General features: G+C 36.8%; 3 protein-coding genes across 3 annotated transcripts; all 3 read left to right on the forward strand.

Moving 5' to 3' along the window:
• The first annotated feature begins 2,505 nt into the window (after positions 1-2,505).
• On the forward strand, positions 2,506-3,850 carry LOC113694509 (ethylene-responsive transcription factor WIN1). Its single transcript, XM_027213330.2, has 2 exons — positions 2,506-2,876; positions 3,078-3,850. The coding sequence occupies exons 1-2, from the start codon at positions 2,797-2,799 to the stop codon at positions 3,724-3,726; spliced, it is 729 nt and encodes a 242-aa protein (XP_027069131.1). The 5' UTR covers positions 2,506-2,796; the 3' UTR covers positions 3,727-3,850.
• An 8,820-nt stretch (positions 3,851-12,670) lies between these two features.
• LOC113697314 (SPX domain-containing protein 1-like) lies at positions 12,671-15,718 on the forward strand. Its single transcript, XM_027216893.2, has 3 exons — positions 12,671-13,192; positions 14,479-14,605; positions 15,105-15,718. The coding sequence occupies exons 1-3, from the start codon at positions 12,824-12,826 to the stop codon at positions 15,539-15,541; spliced, it is 933 nt and encodes a 310-aa protein (XP_027072694.1). The 5' UTR covers positions 12,671-12,823; the 3' UTR covers positions 15,542-15,718.
• Positions 15,719-18,531: 2,813 nt separating this feature from the next.
• Positions 18,532-20,033, forward strand: LOC113697429 (peroxidase 25-like). Its single transcript, XM_027217034.2, has 4 exons — positions 18,532-18,859; positions 18,974-19,153; positions 19,265-19,430; positions 19,550-20,033. The coding sequence occupies exons 1-4, from the start codon at positions 18,638-18,640 to the stop codon at positions 19,969-19,971; spliced, it is 990 nt and encodes a 329-aa protein (XP_027072835.1). The 5' UTR covers positions 18,532-18,637; the 3' UTR covers positions 19,972-20,033.
• Positions 20,034-21,957: the final 1,924 nt, after the last annotated feature.

The raw sequence follows: 21,957 nt of genomic DNA on the forward strand, positions 1-21,957 counted from the left end.
ATTAATTTGGTCAAAAGATTGAGATATCCTAAGTTAGAAAAAAAGACTAACTTGGAACGTACGTCCTGCGAGTTTGATGCTCTGATAGGAAAGGCAATGACACAAGGGAAAAAGAGCCCCCGAGACAACGGTAGTACGTAAAAAGCTCTTCACAGGTCTTTGATAATTTTACTCGCAATCCATCATCAGGTTGTCAAATGTTTAGATTCTCTCGATGATCCCAAATCCAGAATAAAGTTCTTCAAGCTTCATGTTGCAAAATACTAGAACTTTCAGCTAACTCTTGAATATGAAAGTACGAAGCACCATTTAGACGGGAGTTTTTAACTAGGCTGGTTATGAAGTTGATTTTTAACAGTACATTTGTTGTCTTTTAATCAAAAAAAAAGAAAAAGAAAAAGAAGGAAAGGATTACATATATTTTCTTTCTTTGAAAATTCAACATTTATTATTGTCCTCGTTGGTATTCGGTACGACAACGATACTTGATGTCCTTTTTATGTTCTTTCCATTGAGAAATTTAATCCTATCCCCTGTCACATTTATAAGATATTTATTGGCCTTTTCTTAGCATTTACCTACAATTAGAGAAATTTTTTTTATTTTATATCATGTCGTTTGTTTGGCTTATCAACATACAACGTGTGTTTACTATTTTTTCTTTTTCTTTTTTTTTTTAAAAAAAAAAAGCAGAAGTCAATATTATTAATCAATTAGTTAAAAATTATTCAGCACGCATTCTATGTCAAAAAAAAAAAAAAAAGATCTATCAAAATGTTCAAGATTGACCCAAACTCCAAATCAAAATGTCTTATTTTTTCTACCACTCTCGTGGAATTTCACCTACATTCCAACCCTGGCTGATGAGTGTAGAACCAGAGTAGACATTTCTTGCTTCATAGCCTTGAGAAGCTTGGAGCCCACCGACTATGTAAGGTGAACGGGAGAGACCTACATTGGATGCAGAAAACTAGGGGTGTATGCGAGCCAAGCTACTCGCGAGTAGCTTGGTCAACGACTTGGCTCGAACTCGGGTTGACCGAGTTCGAGCCGAGTTTCGAGTAGCTCGAATGAAAATCGAGTCGAGTTTCGAGTCAAAAATCCCCGGCTCGCTGCTCGTCGAGCTACTCGTCGAGCCGGGGTTATTTAAATAATATATTTATAATTTAAATAATATATATGTATTATAATTATAAAATGACCATTATGGGTATAAATTATATGGAATTTACAAAATACCCTTCGTTATCGAGCTTTATCGAGTCGAGTTTCGAGCTTAGAGCGAGTACATCGAGTCGAGTTTCGAGTATCAATTTTTTTGACTCGATCGAGCTCAAGCCGAGCTCGAGCCTAGGGATATATGAGTCGAGTCGAGCTCGAGTATCGAGTATCAATTTTTTTGACTCGATCGAGCTCAAGCCGAGCTCGAGCCTAGGGATATATGAGTCGAGTCGAGCTCGAGTATAGCACTACTCGAGCTCGACTCGGCTCGATTACATCTCTACAGAAAACTTGAATAAATCCTTGTGCTGGAGTGCCAGTTTAATTTTGATTCTCGACACCAGCTTATAGTTTTTTCTTTTTCCGAAGAGCTTTTAACATAACTTGAAACTTCCCTGAATGGCAACATTGCTATAAAAATACCGATATGAAGAATCATAGTGGTATCAATCAAATGCATCCAGCAAAGGAAACGAACACGAAGTCGGCCTAAGAATTAGATCCACCCTCAAATTTGGTTAGGTAAAGGTCAGTGTCTTTTAAGATTGGGTCTGCAGGTACTGCTGCAGCTTCCCAAGTCCGAAATTTTCCATTTTCATTCGGTGATTTCCATTTTGTTCATTTATGTACTACATACATCTCCTTGGACCAAGGCCTTTCGGACTATTTCAGGAGATTCAAATGAACTAACATGTAAAACCAGAAAAGCAGTTTGAAAAGCCAAAAATCACCAGCACAAGAAGTAAAAAGTACGCCATCTAGGTATGATACCGGCATGATTGATGGAAATTTAATCGCGGTGAAGGACAGGCCAAAGTATTAATGGGGAATCAAGTGCCATTGTCCCCTTTTCAGATGTGAAATTTCATCCAAGGAAGGGTCTTATCGGAGTAGTAAAGGAGACCACATGCGACGAGTTTGAGTTTGACACCGAGCATCCGCCACCTCAACTCCCTGTCCTTTCTTTTTTGGAAGAAAAACCCGGTACTTTGCATCGCCTTACCTCCTCTTAATCTGCGCCAATCCTTTTCACCAGTCGATCCTCGCATCATTTTCAGCAATCTGGGCATGTACAAAATTTCAACATACTACTAATAAGGTTAATAACTTTTCACGACGCCATAGGCGCTGCCATTTACTCCAAAATTTCCGAAATTAATTAAGGTGCTAATTAACGTGTGAAAAAGTACAGTTAACTTGTGATCAATTCAAGGCATAGACAAGTGAACTGTCAACTACTAGTCAGAATCAATCCAAGGAAAAAAAAGAGGAATCCAGTAGACCATTCAATTCTGCTCTTGAGTTACTCGCAATTTATTGAGACCAGTGGCTCAGCAGGGTCAGTTGAAGTGATACTACTGCTACCGTTGTCCTACTGTTTTTATTTAAACAATAACAAACTTATATTAGTTGACCGACGCAGGATTATAGTGTGGTATATATTCCTCTCAAGGATTTCCATGCTTTCAAGTTCAGCCATCTTGATATTTTTCCGCCGTCTGCACTGCAGAGGATATTCTTGTACTTCAATTACTCTCTGCAAATTTCCTCAACTCCGCACAGTCGCTTTAACAAATGGTTCAGTCTAAAAAGTTCAGAGGTGTCAGGCAGCGCCACTGGGGTTCTTGGGTTTCTGAAATTCGTCACCCTTTATTGTAAGCTTCACCTCATCGTCTATCTCAATTCCCCAAACGCCAGCCCAGCACCCACCATTTTTGTCTGCGACGACAATTTACAGAATGATCAATATATAAAAAGTGTTTCTCTGATGCATGTTGATATATCCTTTTAATTTGTTGTTATTTTTTTGTGGGGAGGGATCTAATTGAGGCATGTCGTGCTGATGATTGTGACAGGAAAAGGAGGGTGTGGCTAGGCACGTTCGATACAGCGGAAGAAGCCGCTAGAGCTTATGATCAGGCAGCTGTACTAATGAGCGGGAGAAATGCAAAAACCAATTTTCCAGTAGTCCAAAATTCCGATGATGGTGATGCTGCTGCTGAACCAGCGGACTCGAACGCTAGCATTGTTACTGGTAAAGATGGTACTACTTATTATAAAGTTCAGGAGGGGTCACCCTCGTCATCACCTAAGGATTTATCAGAAATTCTCCATGCCAAGTTACGCAAATGCAGCAAGGCACCATCTCCCTCTCTTACTTGTTTAAGGCTTGACATCGAGAATTCTAACATCGGCGTGTGGCAAAAGCGTGCCGGCCCATCCTCCGATTCAAATTGGGTCATGACAGTCGAGCTTCAGAAAAACAAGAATACTTGTAACTCCAATAATAACGTTAACATCATTGCAGATGATCAAGGAGCAACGTTATCCACTTCGTCTAAGGCTGCTGCAAGAATCGACGGCCGAAGCCGGCAAAATGATCAAATGGATGAAGAGCAGAGAGTTGCCCTTCAGATGATAGAAGAACTTCTCAACATCAACAGCCCTGCTGCAACATTTGGCATTTCTCAAGAAGATCAGGGCAGTGGCTTTTACGTGGACTAGTAGTCCTTTTCAATAACTTCGAAATTTATAAGCTCCTATCTATAAATAAAACTTGAAATGGAATGAAGGCGTAGATTTCATTTCCTCCAAAAAAAAAAAAAAGAAGGCATAGAATTCATCATGTCCACAATCATGTGTTGGTAAATTTCGGCGTGGAGTTACACTACTATTTGTTTCCTTGGTTGAGATTTCACAGGTAATCATTGGTGCAATTTTGAGTGTGCCGATGGAGAAGAAGTCAAATTGAAGTGCAGTATTGGGACTTCACTCGGAGTCTAGATTCCCTTGTATTATGCAATGAATTTTTGAGATTTTCTTTTATTCTCATTAGAAAGAGGAATTAAATGGTTTCCTCCCATTATTTTTTTTGAAAATGTGGTGGTTATAAACATAGTTTGTAAAATTGAGATCCTACGCAAAAATAGTTTTGGGATAATAGGATCGGATTGCAGAATCATAAAATTCTACTAAGAATTACATATTGCAGTTGTTACTAACTTTTAAACTGTTAATTTACCTAGTTTCATTGAATATATTCATTTTTAATTTATAAATGCACAATCTTAACACTAGTTTAGTGATTATTGACATCATAAAGATATATTTCAAATATTGTATCAAGTTCTCATAGGTCATATTTAAGAAGAAAAATCTATTATAAACTATAAACCATGAACTTAACCAAAGAAATGAGGTAACTAAGAATCCATTGCACTAATAAGATAACAAGCAAAATATAATAAAATAAGTAAAATTTTATTTGCACTCTATTTTTTGTTATTTGCATTCTAACCATTTATTTTATTATATAGTCTAATAAATGAAAACTATATAATGAGAATGATAGTAAGAGTGTGATTAACAAACATAGGAGTGCAAATATTACCAGGATAGTAAGCAGCATAAAATAATATCAAAATGTTATCCGTTTCTAACCAATTCAAACAGTTAAACTCTCATCAAATAATTAAACTTGAAACTAATACTAAACTAGTAATATCTTTTAGGGAAAAAAATAAATATTACATTAGAAGATTCTAATTTGTTTTCATTTACTTTGTTAATTATATTAGAGTAAATCTTATATACACTAACAGTGTATACACTATCATCGTTAGATTCATGACATATGTACAAAAATTAAATTTCAAATTCAAAACTTGTATAATTGTCATTCATTCAACGCTGACAATATATACACTATCAGTGTGTGTAGGAAATATTAATTCATTATATTATTCCTTGTGGTATGGCAAAATTAGATAGGAACACATCAGCAATATTTAGAAAGTAGGCCACACTAATTGCATTGCAGGTTTAATTTTATGAACAATAATCCTAGTTGTTAGGATCGTGCAATTTCATTGTGATCCTACAATTCCAGTACGACCCGTTTGGTTGATGGGTTTTGCACCCCTTTAATGGCAATGAGAGGGTAATGATTGTCATTGATGGTGTTTGGTACATCACTTTGAACTTTTTCATTACCCACTTTTGGGTCTTCCGTTACCCATAACTCATTTTGCACTTTCACTTCCATTACCCATCAAGACAAAAAATAAAACAAGAACAAACCAAAATTAGGAAAGCAAGGGAACAATGTCCGCCTCCATCTTCTCTCATCTTTCCTCCAACTCTTCTACCTCTTCACTTCGCCCTTTTTGTTTCATCCCAATTTCTCTCCTCTCTTTTTTCTCCCTCCTTGTCCCATGGAATTTTTACTTCTTTTCTCTCTCACAAAAAAAAGTCTTGGTGTGATGAGATTTTGTTTTACTTTCAGTAAGAATTTTGAAGTCAAAATTTGTTGAAATGGTGTGCAATGCTGGGATTATGGTGGAGGCAGTGAGAGGTGGCTGTGCGATGGTGGCAGTGGCAAAGGGATAAGGAGAACCACCAAAACCCAAAACAAAAAAAAAAGGAAAAAAGAAAGAAAGAAAAGGACAGCAAACATGGGAGAGCGGTCAGCAACATGCAAGAAATCAAGGGAAAGGAAGCAAAAAAATAAAAATAAAAATGGTGGAAGGAGGAGTCGGGAGGTGACGGTAGAAGTTGCTAGAGATGAAGAGAACGCAGCAAAGAAAAGATAACAATTTTCTTTTTCTTTTTCTTTTTTGGTCTACTAAGAAAAGTCATTATGTGTGTTTGGATTGAAATGTTTTGAACCACAAATTTCAATCACCTTTTTATTTCACATATATATCATATCATAAAAAATATTATAGTAATTATCTCAAATAATTCATCCAAATAAACTCTTATCCAAACAAATTTATTGTTGTTATGGTGACTACCAAACACAAGATTTTATCAAAAGGAATCTTGATAAATTCATTCTCATTGAAGGGGTGTTTCATAGTGATTGTCATTGGCATTCCTTAGCAGCAATCAAATGGGTAGTAAGTTAGGACAAATGCAATTTTATGAGAACTGTGACCCTATTGACAATGTTGATTGATGACCATATGATATGCACAAGTACCATGTACATTACACCCGCCTAAAACGACAGAGTTTCAGTATATGTTTTGGCCTCAAACTTACCCCCCATGGGGTTTAAAGTTTAAACTTTAAAACGGACGGGCATTTGAAAATGAACGAGACGTAAATGGGGCTGAATTTCTTTTTTCTAGACGTCAAGTTTATCTATCGCCTTTGCTGGCTCGCGAGAATCAGAAGGAATTGGATTTACTAAGTTGTAGCTGTCGATACCCACTGCTTCGCTTAAAAGTTAAAACCAATGTTTTAAAAACCGGACCGTTAATTGAACCGGTGAAGTGAAAGGGTCGAGGTTCAACCGGTCGGACCGATTCAACCTCGGTTCAATGAATTTTTTAAAAAATAATTTATATAAATATATATATGTACAAAATAAGACATGTAATGGACTAATTTAATATTTTATATGATGAAAAGTTTACTATTTTTTAATAACTTGGATTTTTAAAAATAAATTTTTTAAATTATAAGTTAAAACAAATAAATTTCATCTCAATTTCAATTATATCTAAATCCAACCCCAAAATATCACAATATTTTGAAATTATACAAAATTCATGTCTCTGAGAATTTAGATATTATGAACTTAAATTTTAATTTACGTTTTGGGATTTAGAAATTGCAATTTAAAAAAGAAAATTTGGAGTTCGAAGGAAGTCAAGAAAATCGAAAATAGAAATATAAACTTGATAAAAAACAAAAAATAAGATAAAAGTGAGTGGTTGTGGCATTAAATAATTTGGGTTAAAAAAAATTCTTTTTTAACTTTTTTCAATTTAATGGACAAAAACAAAATTAAAAGATGGAAGAAAACATCAATAAATTAAAAATAAAGAGGTTTGATTAAAAAGGGAGTGACAAAAGAAAAGAGGATAGAGAGAGAGAGAGAGAGAGTTGAAAATTAAAAAGAAAGAGCCATGAGGGGATGAGATTTTGTAAGAAAAATGGAAACAAAAAATATGAGTGTTTGCTTTATATAAATAAGTTATCAAAAAAAACTAATAAGATGTGATGGTGCAACGGTTAATACATTGGTATTTTATTACAAAGGTCTTGGGTTCGAATCTTCATAGCTGCATTTTGCAAAACTTTAAAAAAAAAAAAAAAAGAGGTAAAGCTGAAAACCGGAAAACCGCCGGTTCAATCCGGTTCGGCGGTTTTCACGGTTCAACCGGTCTTTGACCGGTTTTCTAACAAAGTCAACAATGTCATTGAACCGGACCGGTGCCATTGCCGGTTCGCGGTTCAACCGGTCGAACCGGCCGGTCCGGTCCGGTTTTCAAAACATTGCTTAAAACTAGTTGTCACCAACATTTTGCAACTTTCAAAACTGGTAGTGTTTATAACATTATTCCTACTTTTTTTTCCTTTCAATAATTGTCCTCTAATTCACGCGACCAATGTTTTACACGACTTGGTGCTCTAAGTATTAGGAGTTTGGTGCAAACTTAGCCATTTCCACGATTCAAAGCTTAATTTATTTTCCCCTTTTAGATATGAATTTCCCTTTTTCAAAGATAAAATTTTGGTCCCTGGAAAATACTCAAATATATATATATATATATATTATCTGACAACCTTTCGTCATTAGCCCTATTTTCCTTACCTCGAGCGACTGAAGCATCTCATTAATGAGGCATATCTAATTTGGTTTTACTGCTAATTTGGCCATACGTGGTGGCTCCGAATGATGTTGAGACTGTCGGAGGAGGCCTGGGTTTGGGCCTGTTTAGCCATGGGCCTTTCGTTCTTGTGATGTTCTGATGTGCATAAACAACCATATTATTGATTTGTTCTTTCCAATACAGCAGATGACCAATGGGTAAGAAGGAGGTGCCCTTGCTTCAAGATTTGGACTTCTTGTTAAAAGCAACCTGAAGTGCCAGCTTGGTGATATCAGAGAATCTTTAAAATGAAGAAGGTGAGGCAATCGCCAAACACGCCATCATTATTCATACAGCTGAAAGAGAACCAACTTCGAATATTCCCAGAAAAAAAAAAAAATGGTGCTTATTTCCTACTCAATGCTATCCGTTCTGTGCTCCTCCATGCCATGGTCTATTCCAAGTATTGTGGAACTACAGCGATATTCAGACTAAAGACTAAACTTTTATTTTACCTCGTCACCCCAACATAATCATGCATTCTGCAGCGGGTAAGCATTCTTTTTCGTTTTTTTTTTTTTTTTTGCCTTTTTGGTGGATAAGAAATAAACCCATCCATTTATCTTCCAGATAATTAGCAGTTAAGGAAATGACACTTTTGCATAAACAATGATTGGAAAAAATGGTCCACCTACCTTGTCACGGACTAAAACAAGCAATTTGGACTACTACTATTATTGCAAATCATAGACCCTGGCCTCGCCTGTCTAATTGGCATCTCTCATATCGTAATTCATTGGCAAATGTTCACGGCATTCTCAATTTTGCCTATACAAAGATTGCGTGATGCAGATTCGAGTTTTTTGTGCTATCAGAAAACTATTTGGATTTGCCCTTTCAGTGTAGTGTTGAAGGCTGATTGTGTGTCATTGGTGGAGTTCAATTATGTTGACCCGCCCACTAATAAGTTGATTTGGATATGCAATGAATTTTAAATGGGTTATCCAATTAAATTCATTTAATTGATGGGTATTGGATTGACTCGGCTCAATCATTTATTCTCGTTTAAAAAAAATAATTGTATATTTAAACTCAATTTTGAATGGGTATTAGGTAAATAAATTTGAATTTTCAATCAATCAAATAGCAATAAAATGTTGTTATTTCTTATCAAACGACATGCGAAAAAATTTAAAAAAATAAGTAGAATTTGGAGTAAATCACAAATGAGTAATTAAATATACCTATACCTATTTATTAAATCAGTATAAATATATTGGCCCAATTACGATCCGTCCAAATTCGTCCCAGTCACCTATTTTTACACCATTAATCATAAAATTATTCATAGTCAGTCGATACTCATTATTGTTGTGATAGTTAGATAAGTTGCTCTTTTATTTGTCTTGCATTGCTCGTTTTGTCCGCATAGGTAACGGTACAATCAAATATGAGGATAAGGATAAACAAACCAAAAAAATAGAACAAAAGAGCCCAAAGGATTTATTTGTCTTAATGTTTTCATCGGTTGTGAGGAAAAGGATGACGGTAGAAGATCTTCCGGCCGTAACTCGTGTGAGGATATTAATTTAATAAGGTGACCTCTCTGAAAGTAGGAAACATCCCATTTTATTTTTCCTTCTTCATTCTGTGTCGTCCGTTTCTAATGGACCTTCCAAGCAAACATTCTTCCTAAGAATCCCGTTCCTTTCCCTTTTTAATCACTAATTAACGTCTGTTTCATGCATAATTATGATCAGAATAGCTCTCAATTCTTATCACTCTACTTCAGCTTCTCCTTCAAATGTTTTAATTTGTAATTGCTATTCTCTTCAAGCTCTTAAGTAAAATTGAAGATCCCTAAGTAGGGCAATAATTAATTAACGTGGAAAAGCCTTTTGCTTGTTTGGAGACATGATGGTTCTACTTCGTGATTCAGCAAATGAAAAAAATATATATACATATAAAATACAATCATAAATGTTTTAGATAAATTTTCACAAAAGAGTTACGCGGTCAATCTAAACAAGTAATAAGCAGCGACTCACGCCTTGTGAGCCGAATATTCTCAAGCATATGCCTTGATAGTAGCATGCTTAATACAAACTAATCATTACAATTTTTTGATTGGTCATCACAGTCTAAAGTCATATTCATTATCAAATTTTATATAAATATCAACAAATTTGACAAGTAAAGATCATAACAAACAAAACTATTAAGATTATTCAATATCCAGACAGGAAATGACAAGTCTACAGTCATATTCAATTCAATAATGATAAACAACTAATGGAAAAAAATACCTTACAAACTCGGGTTTTCGCATAGGATATTCACTTTTTGACACATAAGATACTAAAAATAACTTGCTATAGTTTAGCTTGCACCGAAACGGATACGAAGGGGAGAGAAGGAATGAAGATGCTGCGACGAGAGCACTCTACCCATGTTTGGACTTTGAAGCAAATTCCCACATATATGCGTGCATTGTTGTGAAGAACTCCAAAAGCCTAGGGGCAGAAATAGAAGAAAAACTTGATTGAAGAGGGTTTATTCCTTTTCAAAGGTCTTGTACTGGTGTCACCAGCTTAAGCATATACCACAAATGGATCCGAATCTTCTGCTGTGAATGCCAAAAAAGTCAGAAAAAGAAGAAAAATACAAAAAATAAATTGGAATATTCTTCTTGCAGTTAATGTTTGAAATTTGATGCCATCAATAGGGGAGGAAAGGACCACCCGCTGAACAAGACTCAATCCCGAATTTACCCTTACATTTGTGCTTCGGTGCATGGGAAACTAGAGGCCACGACCTGACATCTTAAAATAGAAATGTGCCCCTGGGTCTACCGTCGGACCATTGGATACATCACTCAGCAGTTTTTCTCGATAATCGACACGCATATTCCACATGGCTTCGAATTATACCAATTCTCGTAGAGCCGGCGACCGAGTTGAAACTTGAAACTTTGATAGTAGATCACATACCAAGTCAATCGGCTCGGCTTTAGCCAACGCTACTCTATAAAACCGGAGCTTGCAGTTGCGTAAATATTTTCACACTATTTGATCGAAGGGTTTCATAGCATCTCGCAATTGTGATCGAAGGAAGATTGTGAAAACAACTTTGATCTTTCAACATACTTACAAAACAACTTTGATTATACACGTACATCATTGCACTCGCACACATGAATAATCCATGATGATTGCAGTGTTGCAGCCAATAAATTAATTCAAAAATTATGAGAATTATAATTGAACGGTGATGTAAATAAACAAGAAACAGTGAAAGGAAAAACTCATAACACTTAACTCCTATAACTTTAACATTTACTATTACACTAATGTCTGGTTGACACGAAATTTGACACATTTTAATTTAAAGCAATTGCTCATGTATTGTAGTTAAAACTCAATTCCACTAACTTGCATGTTTTGAATTTCCTATTTATATAACGATTTTATTGAACCTAAACTTAGTAGACATCAAGATTTATTCAGATGGGTATATACAAGAAAAAAAATTAAGACTTTAAGAGATGTACACATTTGAATCTTAATGATAATTTAAGCCTCTATGTATAGAATTCATGATCCAACTTAAATTTCACTCAGGAACTCTTTTTTTTGTTCGATTAATGTAGACAAATAAGTCATTGATTATCACCCATCAATTCATGTCTGTTTACCTTAATTTAGGCATTCTTTTATCACAAAACAAGTGTTACACTTTCTATCACTTACCATACATTATACCAACATGGCACATGTCATTGCTTTTAATGTTCATTAATACTCGATTATTCAATAATAGTAAATGCAATGATACATATTGCCTTTGCAAGATGTAATAGGCACATATAATTTGTTTAAATAAAAATTGAAAATTTCTTACCTCTAATTGTTAGGCAATAGAGACGTAAACTCGTATACAAACCCCAAAGTTTGCAACAAGCTAAAGACTACTTTTTCTGTCTATATAAAGTTAATTTATACAATATTAAACCAAAAGTTGCCAATAAAACCTAATTAGTTATTTTGTTCTCCACCAGTATTGATTTTCTTCATGAAAGCATATTCTATGATATTCCTTTCTTTCAACCCTTTCCAACATTGTAAAAGCCATTGAGTGAAACAAAAACAATTTCCTATCCTAATGTGATAGCTTCTTGGTTTTAGAATCTCATTTTAACAATGATAAAACACAATTTGATCAAGAATATAGCATACTTCTAGAGGATATTCAAATCATAAAAGTTTCGGGTCATGGCATTCGCACTGTCCCACCCCCTTGTCTTCACAACCTTTTGGAAAATTTTAAAAGACAAAGAACTAGCTCTGTTTGGATTGTAAATTATTTGAGATATTTTTACTGTAGCACTTTTTGTGATATGATGTATGTGAGATAAAAAGGTAATTGGAAAAATAAAAAGGTGTGTTAGGAAATTGTAATGATGATGTAAACAAATAAATTTTAACAAATAATTCTCAATCCAAACAAACCCGTAGTAGAATAATCAAAATAGTAAAGTGGGGAAAAAAAATCAAATTTTAGTTTTTATTACAGCCCCCGGCCCCCACACATATAGAAAAGGCTCAGCTCAGCTCAGCTGTCAGCTCAAAGGCTCCACACCACATCGCTCCTAGTGGCGACCCTGTCAGTCTCAGTCTACAGGCCACGTGTCAAGATATGATTAAGAAACATTATTTTGGGGGCCAAAAAAAAAAAAAAAGGGAGAGAGAGAGAGAGAAAGTCCTAATCCAATCTTCTATCTATCGAGTGTCGTGTCTAAGTAAGAGGGGAATAAAACTAGAGATATCCTCTCTTTCAACATCCATCCTTGAAGAATATTCCCAACTCTGCCCTCCGCATATTCTCTCTCCTCCCGCACGCTATTTATCTTCTTCCCCATTCTCCTCCATCCCCCATTTTCCCTCCCCTCAAATTAAAATATATAAGAAAAGAATATTTGATTTTATATTCTGAAAGAGATGAAGTTTGGGAAGAGTTTGAGTAACCAGATCGAGGAGACGTTACCCGAATGGAGAGACAAATTTCTGTCCTACAAGGAGTTGAAGAAGCGGCTCAAGTTGATTGAGCCAAAGAAGAATCTGTCCTCGTCTTCGTCCGTCAATGGTGGTGATGGCGAAGAGTCTGCAGTGCTGGAGGCTGCTAGGCCTAATAAGAAGCCTAGGTTGGATAATTGTGCAGTCGACGGCAGTGGAGGTGAGAAGGTTCTGGCTGCTGCGACCGAGATGACCGAGGCGGAGGTGGATTTTGTTAAGTTGTTGGAGGATGAGCTGGAGAAATTTAATACTTTCTTTGTTGAGGAAGAAGAGGAGTATATCATTCGATTGAAGGTAATCAGCGTACCCTTCGTTACTGTTTTCTTGTAATTTATTAGTTGATTATTTTTTATTATGCTTCGGTTTGGATTGATTTAAGCTAGAATCGAGTAGGATAATGCAGTTGGAACATAATCTATGTTTTTATGGACTGATATAAGTGTCAAACTTGTATTCATTTGAACAATCATCAAGCATGTGCTCAATTATTCAGTTTTAAATTGCTATTGAGATGTTTGTCCTGTTGTTAAGTTGGAAGAGTATGTGATATCTCATTAAACTTCACCAAAATGCTGGTTGTTTCTTTGAAAGTATGCTTAATTGATTGATTGTTTCCCCAAAAATGAAGAGAATTGGGAGAATCATAGTTGGCTGAAGACGTAAAAGTAATTGTTATTTAAGCTAAAGTATATATTTCGATACGTAAGTAAGAGACTAATATAGTAGTTTTGCGGTAAAGTTGATTGAAGAGAATTAGGATCTTGGACAGTGGGATTCTAACTATCAGTTTGATTCATGGAGGATAACAATGTGTCAGAATTGATGGTAGCAACTTGATTTTACATGGTTGTTGATTGCAGAAGTATCATTATTGCATATTTTGTTGTTCAATACCTTTAACGTGGCATCTATGGGCTGCTTTTGAGTTTTGTGCTTGCGTGTTGTGGGTTTCTTGTCGTATGAGGAGTTACGTAGCACTAGGCGTTATGGGGATTTTTGGGGAAATACATGCAGAAATTATAGTATCAGGGGAGTGTCTCTGGAGTTTTAAGTGCATTGCTAGGATTTTGAAATTAAGTTGAGTCAAGTTTTCAGCATTCTCTTACACTTCCAATTATAAAATTAGAACCTGACCATAAATCCATTGCTATTTGATGATTGGAGTGGATGCTATTGATTTGCCTTATAGCGTCCTCTGTTTAAAGTAATGTCGGTACTAATGTGATTATATGAACAATTTCTAGTCTAATTCTCATAAACACAGGTATTGAAGTATATGATATATTTGAAGGGGTTTCAGGCTGTGGGGTAGATTTATATGGTTATACAGTGGCGTTCCCGCTGAACATTGAAGTCAGTATTTAAAAAAAAAAAAAAAAAAGAAGAAATAAATGTATAAATCTGCACAAGATCTTTATAGGTTTCTCTCCTTGGTTCTTCAACTTGTCCCTATTGTGAAACCCTCTTCATCAGCACCAATCTAGTATACAGAATGGATAATTGAATATGTTGGATATTGCGTTTTGCACCTTTTGTTTGCTTGTTTTAATGTGACATGCCTTTTGTCATCTTTTCCGCAGGAGTTGCAAGATAGGGTGGCTAAGGCGAAGGATTTTAGTGATGAGATCATAAAGACACGAAAAGAAATAGTAGATTTCCATGGAGAGATGGTTTTGTTGGAGAATTACAGTGCTCTGAATTATACTGGTAATTGAACTTCGTTTACAGTTTGGTTTTTACGTGTTTATTTGGGGTGCTGAATTATTTATGCATCTATGTGCAGTGTGCTATTAGTGTGGATTGCAGAATATGTTATGCCACGTGTTTTGTCTCCTCTCAACAAGATAATCCCTAGTTTCCAACTATTCATATTATGGAGGGCTTTGCCTTTGTGTTTTGGTCCTTAATTTGGAATAATGAAAATAGCAAGGGGCTTAGTTCCATCAATGGCTTGCAGATTCTTTGATGATTGATGTAGTTGTGTTCTTGAAATCACTTGGGTTGGTGCTTTTCTAGAAGTCATAATCAGTTAGCAAGAAAGTTGCGTTGTGGTTACTGTCTACATAATTGTTGTCTGAAAAGTGACTGTCTTTATATGAACTTGAAAATCAAAGTTCTGGCAGATTTCTTAAGCATCATCTGTAGTACTACCAGGTTTCTTTAGACTTGGAAATGGGTTGTTAATTTTTGCTTAATTGTTAAACAGGATTGGTGAAGATTTTAAAGAAGTATGATAAAAGAACTGGTGCTCTCCTTCGCTTGCCCTTCATTCAGAAGGTTTTGCAACAGCCATTCTTCACCACTGACGTGCTGTACAAGCTCGTGAAAGAGTGTGAGAGAATGCTTGATCATCTGTTCCCTGTGAATGTAGACTCATCTGCACCTGAAGCTGCTGACAAGAATGAACCCTCAACAAGTTCCAACACCAAGGATGAGAGTTTGCTCCAAGGCCCCAAGGAACTTGCAGAGATTGAGTACATGGAGAGCTTATACATGAAGAGCACTTTGTCAGCCTTGCGCGTTTTGAGGGAAATCCGTAGAGGTAGCTCAACTGTTAGTGTTTTTTCTTTGCCCCCTTTGCAGACTGGTGGACTTGAGGAACCTTGGAATAAAGTCCCAGTTATAGAACAAGTTGCTAAATGATGTGTTTACACAGGGGATCACATCTAGTGTTCGCCCAAGCATATGTTGTCAGTTTTGACAGTGTTTTTGTTTGTTTTCACTCGTGCATGTACTAGAGATACTAACACAGATGTACAATTAATCTCAAAGAACTATGAGCGATTACAGGAATATGAAATCTGCTATACTGATCCGAAATTGCTCTTTGTGGCTGCCAATCAGATTAAATCGTGCTGGTGTATTCTTTTGGCATTGAGAGGGTGCTTTAGAGCCATTTAGATTTTGAAACTACTTAGATGGTAGAATTAATGCCAATCTCTGCTCTAGAGGACTTTCCTGTAAAAGAAGAATGTGAGGTTCTCAAACCTTATCAATGATCTAATGGTGGTTGTGCAAATACGTGGAATCTTATATATGTATGTGACTGGACCTGCTGTAGAAAACCAAGGAATCTGGTATTGTCGCGTGCCTTGACGCAAGGAAGCTCCAAGAGTTGAGCTCGTTCCAGAGAGAGATACCATGAACGACGTATGTCACGAGCAATCTAGTTTATGCTGCGTCTGCCCCACGGCTCTGAAGTACGGAGTTGATTCACAACTACAAGAACGACTGGTTCTTAACCTCAAGAGCCTTCGAGGTTACGAACCAGTAGGAAAAATAAGACGGGTTGAGGAAATTCGTGATTTCATTTCAGGGATCAATTCAAGATTTTTGTATGTCCCAGGACCCAGACAATTTCAAACAATGAAAAAAAAATATTTTTAGCTACTACAGTGTATACTGAAAATATAGGTCTCACCGGACCAGAACCCTATCTGGACCAGGATAAACTTATCAGTCAAGTCAAGAGTTGAAGAAAACGAACTGACCATGGTTTAGATGTTTACTTCAACAGAATTCTGATAATTTGCTCATATTCTTGAGACGTGGTCTCTAAATTACAGAGGTGGATAAGTCCAAGGAGTAGTTGGCTCGAGCAGACGTACTCTCAAATTTTGCTCTGGCACCCCTGCAGGAGAGTTCATTTATGTTGGAATGGAGACAAAAATAAAATAAAATAAGCTTTTTAGATAATTGCATTTTTTTTCTGGCTCGGGGATTTTTCATTTTTACTCAAAAATACATTAAGGCAACATAGAGAACAAATGCAGTATAGACTTTCAAAAATGTCGGAATAGGTGAATTGTTAATAGTTATTTTTCAAGACAAACTTTTAAAAATTTCTCAAATAAACATCAGACGCTTAAAATTTTTGAATCTGGGAAGCTATTTCTCCTCCCTTCCCTCTACTTGAGTCTGTAAAATAGGTGATGTGAGACTTATTCTGTAAATAAGGTGTAAATAAATTATTCTGTTTCACTGGGCAGATTGTCCAGTCAAATTTATACCCTTTTTTTTTATTATTATTAATGGCACCATGTTTAATCGCACGATCTTCACGTGTACCAAAATTTGTGCTGCAATAAGAACGAATTTCGGTCTCTGTGGTGGAACTTTAAATGACCATTCTGCATGCTTGTGGAATGCCAACATCTACATCTAGTGCTCTGCATTGTGGATGGAGAAATCCTTATCAAATTATCACACCTTGTAATCCCACGTCCACAAATTGGATCAATTATGTTGTAATCTAATACTACAACTAATCACACTTGTCCTAATTGCTCTCCCAGTCCCATTGCGAGAGTGGGGGATGATCATGGCACCATTAGAGACGAGAGAGGCATATCGATCTTTACCAAAAAAAAAAAGGGCCAGAAAAACGGATGCTATGCTGACACATCTTATAAACACCTAAACAGGCAAAAACATATAATTTTAGTGCACCCCTTTACATACTGTGTCAATGGACGGACCTCTTGCATTGTGGAAAACAAGTAGTAGTGGTTTCTTGGAAGGTACCAGATTACCTCCCCAGTACAGCTTTTGAAGAAAAAAAAATGAAAGCAAAAATTGATTTCAAAGGGGAAGAGAATTAAATTTAAGTTACAGCATTGTCCAGTTTCACAACTTGCAGAGTAATCTCGAAGTCATTGCTGCTCATGCATTGTCACCGAATCCATTAACTAATCTACAAGAAAAGGTTTAGGTGCAACTTTCGGGGACTGAAGAAAACTGAGTGCTTTCTTGAATCTGCTTCAAGAATCCGCCAGTAGGATTCAAGAACCAATCATAGTTATAGATCTGTATTCTGCCACCATTAGATCAGTTTTCATCCAATCTCTATGAAAGCTTAAATCGCAAGCCCTTTTTTTTTTTTTTTCTTTCCAAAGGGCTTCTTAGTTCCTCGAGCTTGCATGCTGGCAAACAGATGTTGCGCTTTCTTGGACTTTTAGATTTTCAGTTGTACATTTAATTGTTTTCGCGGTCTATATTTGCATGGGCTGTATGTTACTAATGAACTACCTGTGACAGATTATCAGCAGAACGTTTGGCAGGAAATTCAATGAAGTGTTTTGGTATAACACGATTTGGAGAATTAATCACAAATGTGGCCAATTAGAGATGATCCAGCTGATTGATTTGCGTCATTATTGTATTCATCACATCAACTTTTGTTGCTTCTGGGTCGAGTGCACCATCTGTTAAGGGCATTTGCATGCAAGTTATCTATAAATCAAGCTAAGCTTCCCTGCACCAGGCAGAAAAGTAAGAAAAGCAAATGTGAACGAGATGAATTTGGGACGAAATTATTCAAATAGTGGAGGTCCAAAACGCGTCATAATGGAATAAAGTGCAGGAATCATATTGGATAAGGAATGCTTCTCCTTTTTTTGGCTACCATTTTTAACTCTTATACATATTTTCATTTCACTAGTTCTCTCCACTAAATTATGGACAAGTGTAAAAGGGAAGGCCGCCATTTTTTTGGTCCCACAAGTTGATTTCCAACGGAGAGAAGTGCCCCGAAAAAAAGAAAAAAAAAACAAAGAAAAAACCAATAATCACCAGGCAGATGTAAAAGGTGCTAGTGTAAGTACTGTATCATGGCAGCTATAAATATAGTAGTATCTTGCATTGGGAGAAACCAATCCATGCTCATAATAACAGAAGAAATACCATTGTCTATTTTTATCAGTTCTTGGCGTGACTATTTTGGTTCACTTCTTGGTTAAAATGGAGCGAATGGCAAGTTTCTTTTGTATTTCTATAGTAGTTGTGCTGCTGAGCATGAGCTCTCGAGTAGCAGCCCAGGGAGGACTCAAAGCAGGATTCTATTCTTCATCATGCCAGAATGCAGAGTCCATCGTGAGGTCCACTGTGGAAACTCACAATAACAAAGATCCTACTGTTGCAGCTGGCTTGCTCAGGCTTCATTTCCATGACTGCTTTGTTCAGGTTTGCGGTCCCTTGTATTGTATAAAAACTTTCTACGTTACAGTTTTCTTTTGGTGTCGACTTTCAATTGAGTTTCAAATGGTGATGATTAATCATGACGAGGATTTTGAACAGGGTTGTGATGGTTCAATTTTAATTGCGGGAGCTTCTGCTGAGAGAAATGCATTGGCAAACTCTGGATTAAGAGGATTTGAAGTGATTGACGATGCCAAAAAACAACTTGAAGGCTCATGCCCTGGGATTGTCTCGTGTGCTGACATTCTTGCATTAGCTGCTCGTGATGCTGTAGGCTTGGTAAAAAGATGACTTGAAATTCCATGCACCTCTATCTGTCTGTCTGCTTTGATGCTTAGAAATACGCTTAATATCTCAATAGCTAAAGTCCTCCTCTGCAACGATTTTCAGAGTGGTGGTCCTAGCTGGGATGTGCCAACTGGGAGAAGAGATGGCAGGATATCTTCATCATCCGAAGTCCCGAATAATTTACCTTCACCACTGGATCCAATTGCTGTCCAGAGGCAAAAGTTCGCAGCTAAAGGTCTAGATGACCGTGATCTTGTTACACTAGTTGGTACTTTCTGCTGCCATCCCAACAATTTTCTTGTCTTTTTTTCTTTCTTGGCTTAAAATCATCAGACACTTGAGTGAAGAGCATCATGACATTTACACTCGCTACAACGTACTGGGCAGGGGCACATACCATAGGCCAGGCGGATTGTTTATTCTTTAGATACCGACTCTACAACTTCACAGCAACTGGGAATGCAGATCCCAGCCTGAACCAAGCATTCCTGGCACAGCTACAGTCTCTTTGTCCCAGAAATGGAGATGGCTCGAGAAGGGTGGCATTGGACAAAGATAGTCAGTTCAAATTTGATGTCAGCTTCTTCAAGAATGTGAGGGATGGCAATGGGGTTCTTGAGTCGGATCAAAGGCTCTGGGGGGACCCATCAACACGTCGAATTGTTGAAAACTATGCAGGGAATGTTAGAGGACTTTTGGGACTAAGATTTGATTTTGAGTTCCCTAAAGCCATGATCAAAATGAGCAGCATTGAGGCTAAGACTGGAGCACAAGGGGAGATTCGAAAGATTTGTTCCAAGTTCAATTAGAAAATGTTACTGCTAATTATCAGAGAGTTGCTAGATAATAAAAAGTCGAACAGTTATGTGAATTTTGTCGAATTAAACCCTCAATTCCAAATGTTTACGTCTGTCTTTCGGGGGACTTTCAACAAGCAAATAACAAGAAAAAAATGGAGGCTAAAATGGAAGAAGATTTATTATAAGGAACATCTTGATCTCACCCCGTTACACCCCACTCTCCGTTACATTCCACCACCGCCTTTGTTTCTCTCTCTCCCCGCCCATACAGGTGGCATTGGCGGGGTACTGCCGCTTGGACTTTGGATAACGTTGGCAACTTCAGGGAAGGTCGGCAGCAGCACCCCCGTTTCCACCATTCCCATTGTTGCAATCAGAACGCTCAATTGACTTGCTGGCACTAGTATTCCCTCTACAGAACACACTTTGACTTGACACCACTACTATGAAGTGCACTTATGATAATTGTTACTACTAATTGTTGTAATATTTATTAGTGTAAATTTATCTAAAGCGTTGTACTCCTTAAAAAACATATAGTGTAAACAAACAAATTTCACATATTTAGCCATAAAAAAATTGGAGGTATAATAAGATAATATAATTGTACATCAAACATTTAACAGATCCATTAAGTGTACCCTAACAGCCCCTAGTACAATAACAACAAATTTTATTTTATTTTATTTTTTGAGATTCAAGTGAAGACCCCAATTCTCACAAAGAGAAAGAGAGAAGAGAGGATGACAAATATTTGATGGTCGAATTAGGGATCTTATACTCACTCAACTAATGATTCTATTTTGATCTTGGGAACTGACTTTATCTTGACTTAAAGGCAAAAAATAAATTAAAAAAAGGGGGGGGGGGGGGGAAGGGGGGGCTAGACTTCAAGCGAAAAAAGGAACTATTCAATATAATGAATTTTAGGACTTTAGCTAGGCAGCAAGCGAAAACAGAAATTATTCAATGACTGATTGTATGCTCTTTTTCATTATGAAATGCACAAGGAATAAGCAAGCATGGGAGGCAAATCATATTTCAGAAATTTTTTTGTTAAAATAACAAAACTACCCTTTTTTAAGACTAAATTGCATTTGAATTTGAAAGGATAATTTTTGCATTTTATCCATAAATTGTTGTGAAAATGAAATTCAAGCTGTGACTTTGACACCTCCAATTCACTGCCAACTTAAAAGGCATTTATCAACTCAACAATGTTGAGCATGAGCTCATTCCTTTCTTTTTTTTTTCTGACGGAGTGGGTGTCTGGATCAATCCTTACGGGGCCCGACTAATCCCACTCCGGTCCCGGAGGAGAGGCCCCTTCCCTCCGAACACGGTAATCGCTGGGACTCGATCCCTGGTGGGAGAGCTGGACAACGACTTCCAAGGGGCTGTTGTGACCAAACGAGCTGCCTAGGAGGGGCGCATGAGCTCATTCCCAGATAAGTCATTTTCGGAATAGCCGGACCCAACCCGACCCATTTGATTCTTAGCCCAAGTAAACAAATCCATTCTGGTCAATCCAGGCTCATCTCGTTCCTGAATTCTTCATGCATATCTGATTCGAGCCCAATTCACACAAAATCCTTGTAAACTAGTCCATTTTGGAATAGCCCGACCCGACCCGACCCATTTAATTCTTAGGCCAAGTAAACAAATCCATTCTGGTCAATCCAGGCTCATCTCGTTCCTGAATTCTTCATGCATATCTGATTCGAGCCCAATTCACTAAAAATCCTTGTAAACTAGTCCCTTGACGGGCTAGTAGCGGAGTTTTATTGGTTCAAAGGGAGTTTCAAACTAGTTTGAGAGTTCAATTAAAGACCTTACGATCACGTGCCTAATGTTACATGTAGCTAATAAGTTGGGCCTTGAAGAACCTAGCGGCGGAGTTCTATTTTGAACTTTTCTTTTCCAATTTAGCTAGACATGCAAATGAAAACGAAAATGGAAACTTTTCAAATATAAGATTTTAGGATTTTAGCTAGA

The sequence above is a fragment of the Coffea arabica genome, chromosome 6e (genome assembly GCF_036785885.1).
Source record: "Coffea arabica cultivar ET-39 chromosome 6e, Coffea Arabica ET-39 HiFi, whole genome shotgun sequence".
Classification (NCBI taxonomy): Eukaryota; Viridiplantae; Streptophyta; class Magnoliopsida; order Gentianales; family Rubiaceae; genus Coffea; species Coffea arabica.

Bases quoted from the DNA above. Each gene is read 5' to 3' on its own strand.
- LOC113694509 (XM_027213330.2), top strand. From the start codon at position 2,797: ATGGTTCAGTCTAAAAAGTTCAGAGGTGTCAGGCAGCGCCACTGGGGT. The intron at 2,877-3,077 runs GTAAGCTTCACC...TGATTGTGACAG, and splicing joins GAAATTCGTCACCCTTTATT to GAAAAGGAGGGTGTGGCTAG.
- LOC113697314 (XM_027216893.2), top strand. From the start codon at position 12,824: ATGAAGTTTGGGAAGAGTTTGAGTAACCAGATCGAGGAGACGTTACCC. The intron at 13,193-14,478 runs GTAATCAGCGTA...TCTTTTCCGCAG, and splicing joins AGTATATCATTCGATTGAAG to GAGTTGCAAGATAGGGTGGC. The intron at 14,606-15,104 runs GTAATTGAACTT...ATTGTTAAACAG, and splicing joins CAGTGCTCTGAATTATACTG to GATTGGTGAAGATTTTAAAG.
- LOC113697429 (XM_027217034.2), top strand. From the start codon at position 18,638: ATGGAGCGAATGGCAAGTTTCTTTTGTATTTCTATAGTAGTTGTGCTG. The intron at 19,154-19,264 runs GTAAAAAGATGA...AACGATTTTCAG, and splicing joins CTCGTGATGCTGTAGGCTTG to AGTGGTGGTCCTAGCTGGGA. The intron at 19,431-19,549 runs GTACTTTCTGCT...CGTACTGGGCAG, and splicing joins TGATCTTGTTACACTAGTTG to GGGCACATACCATAGGCCAG.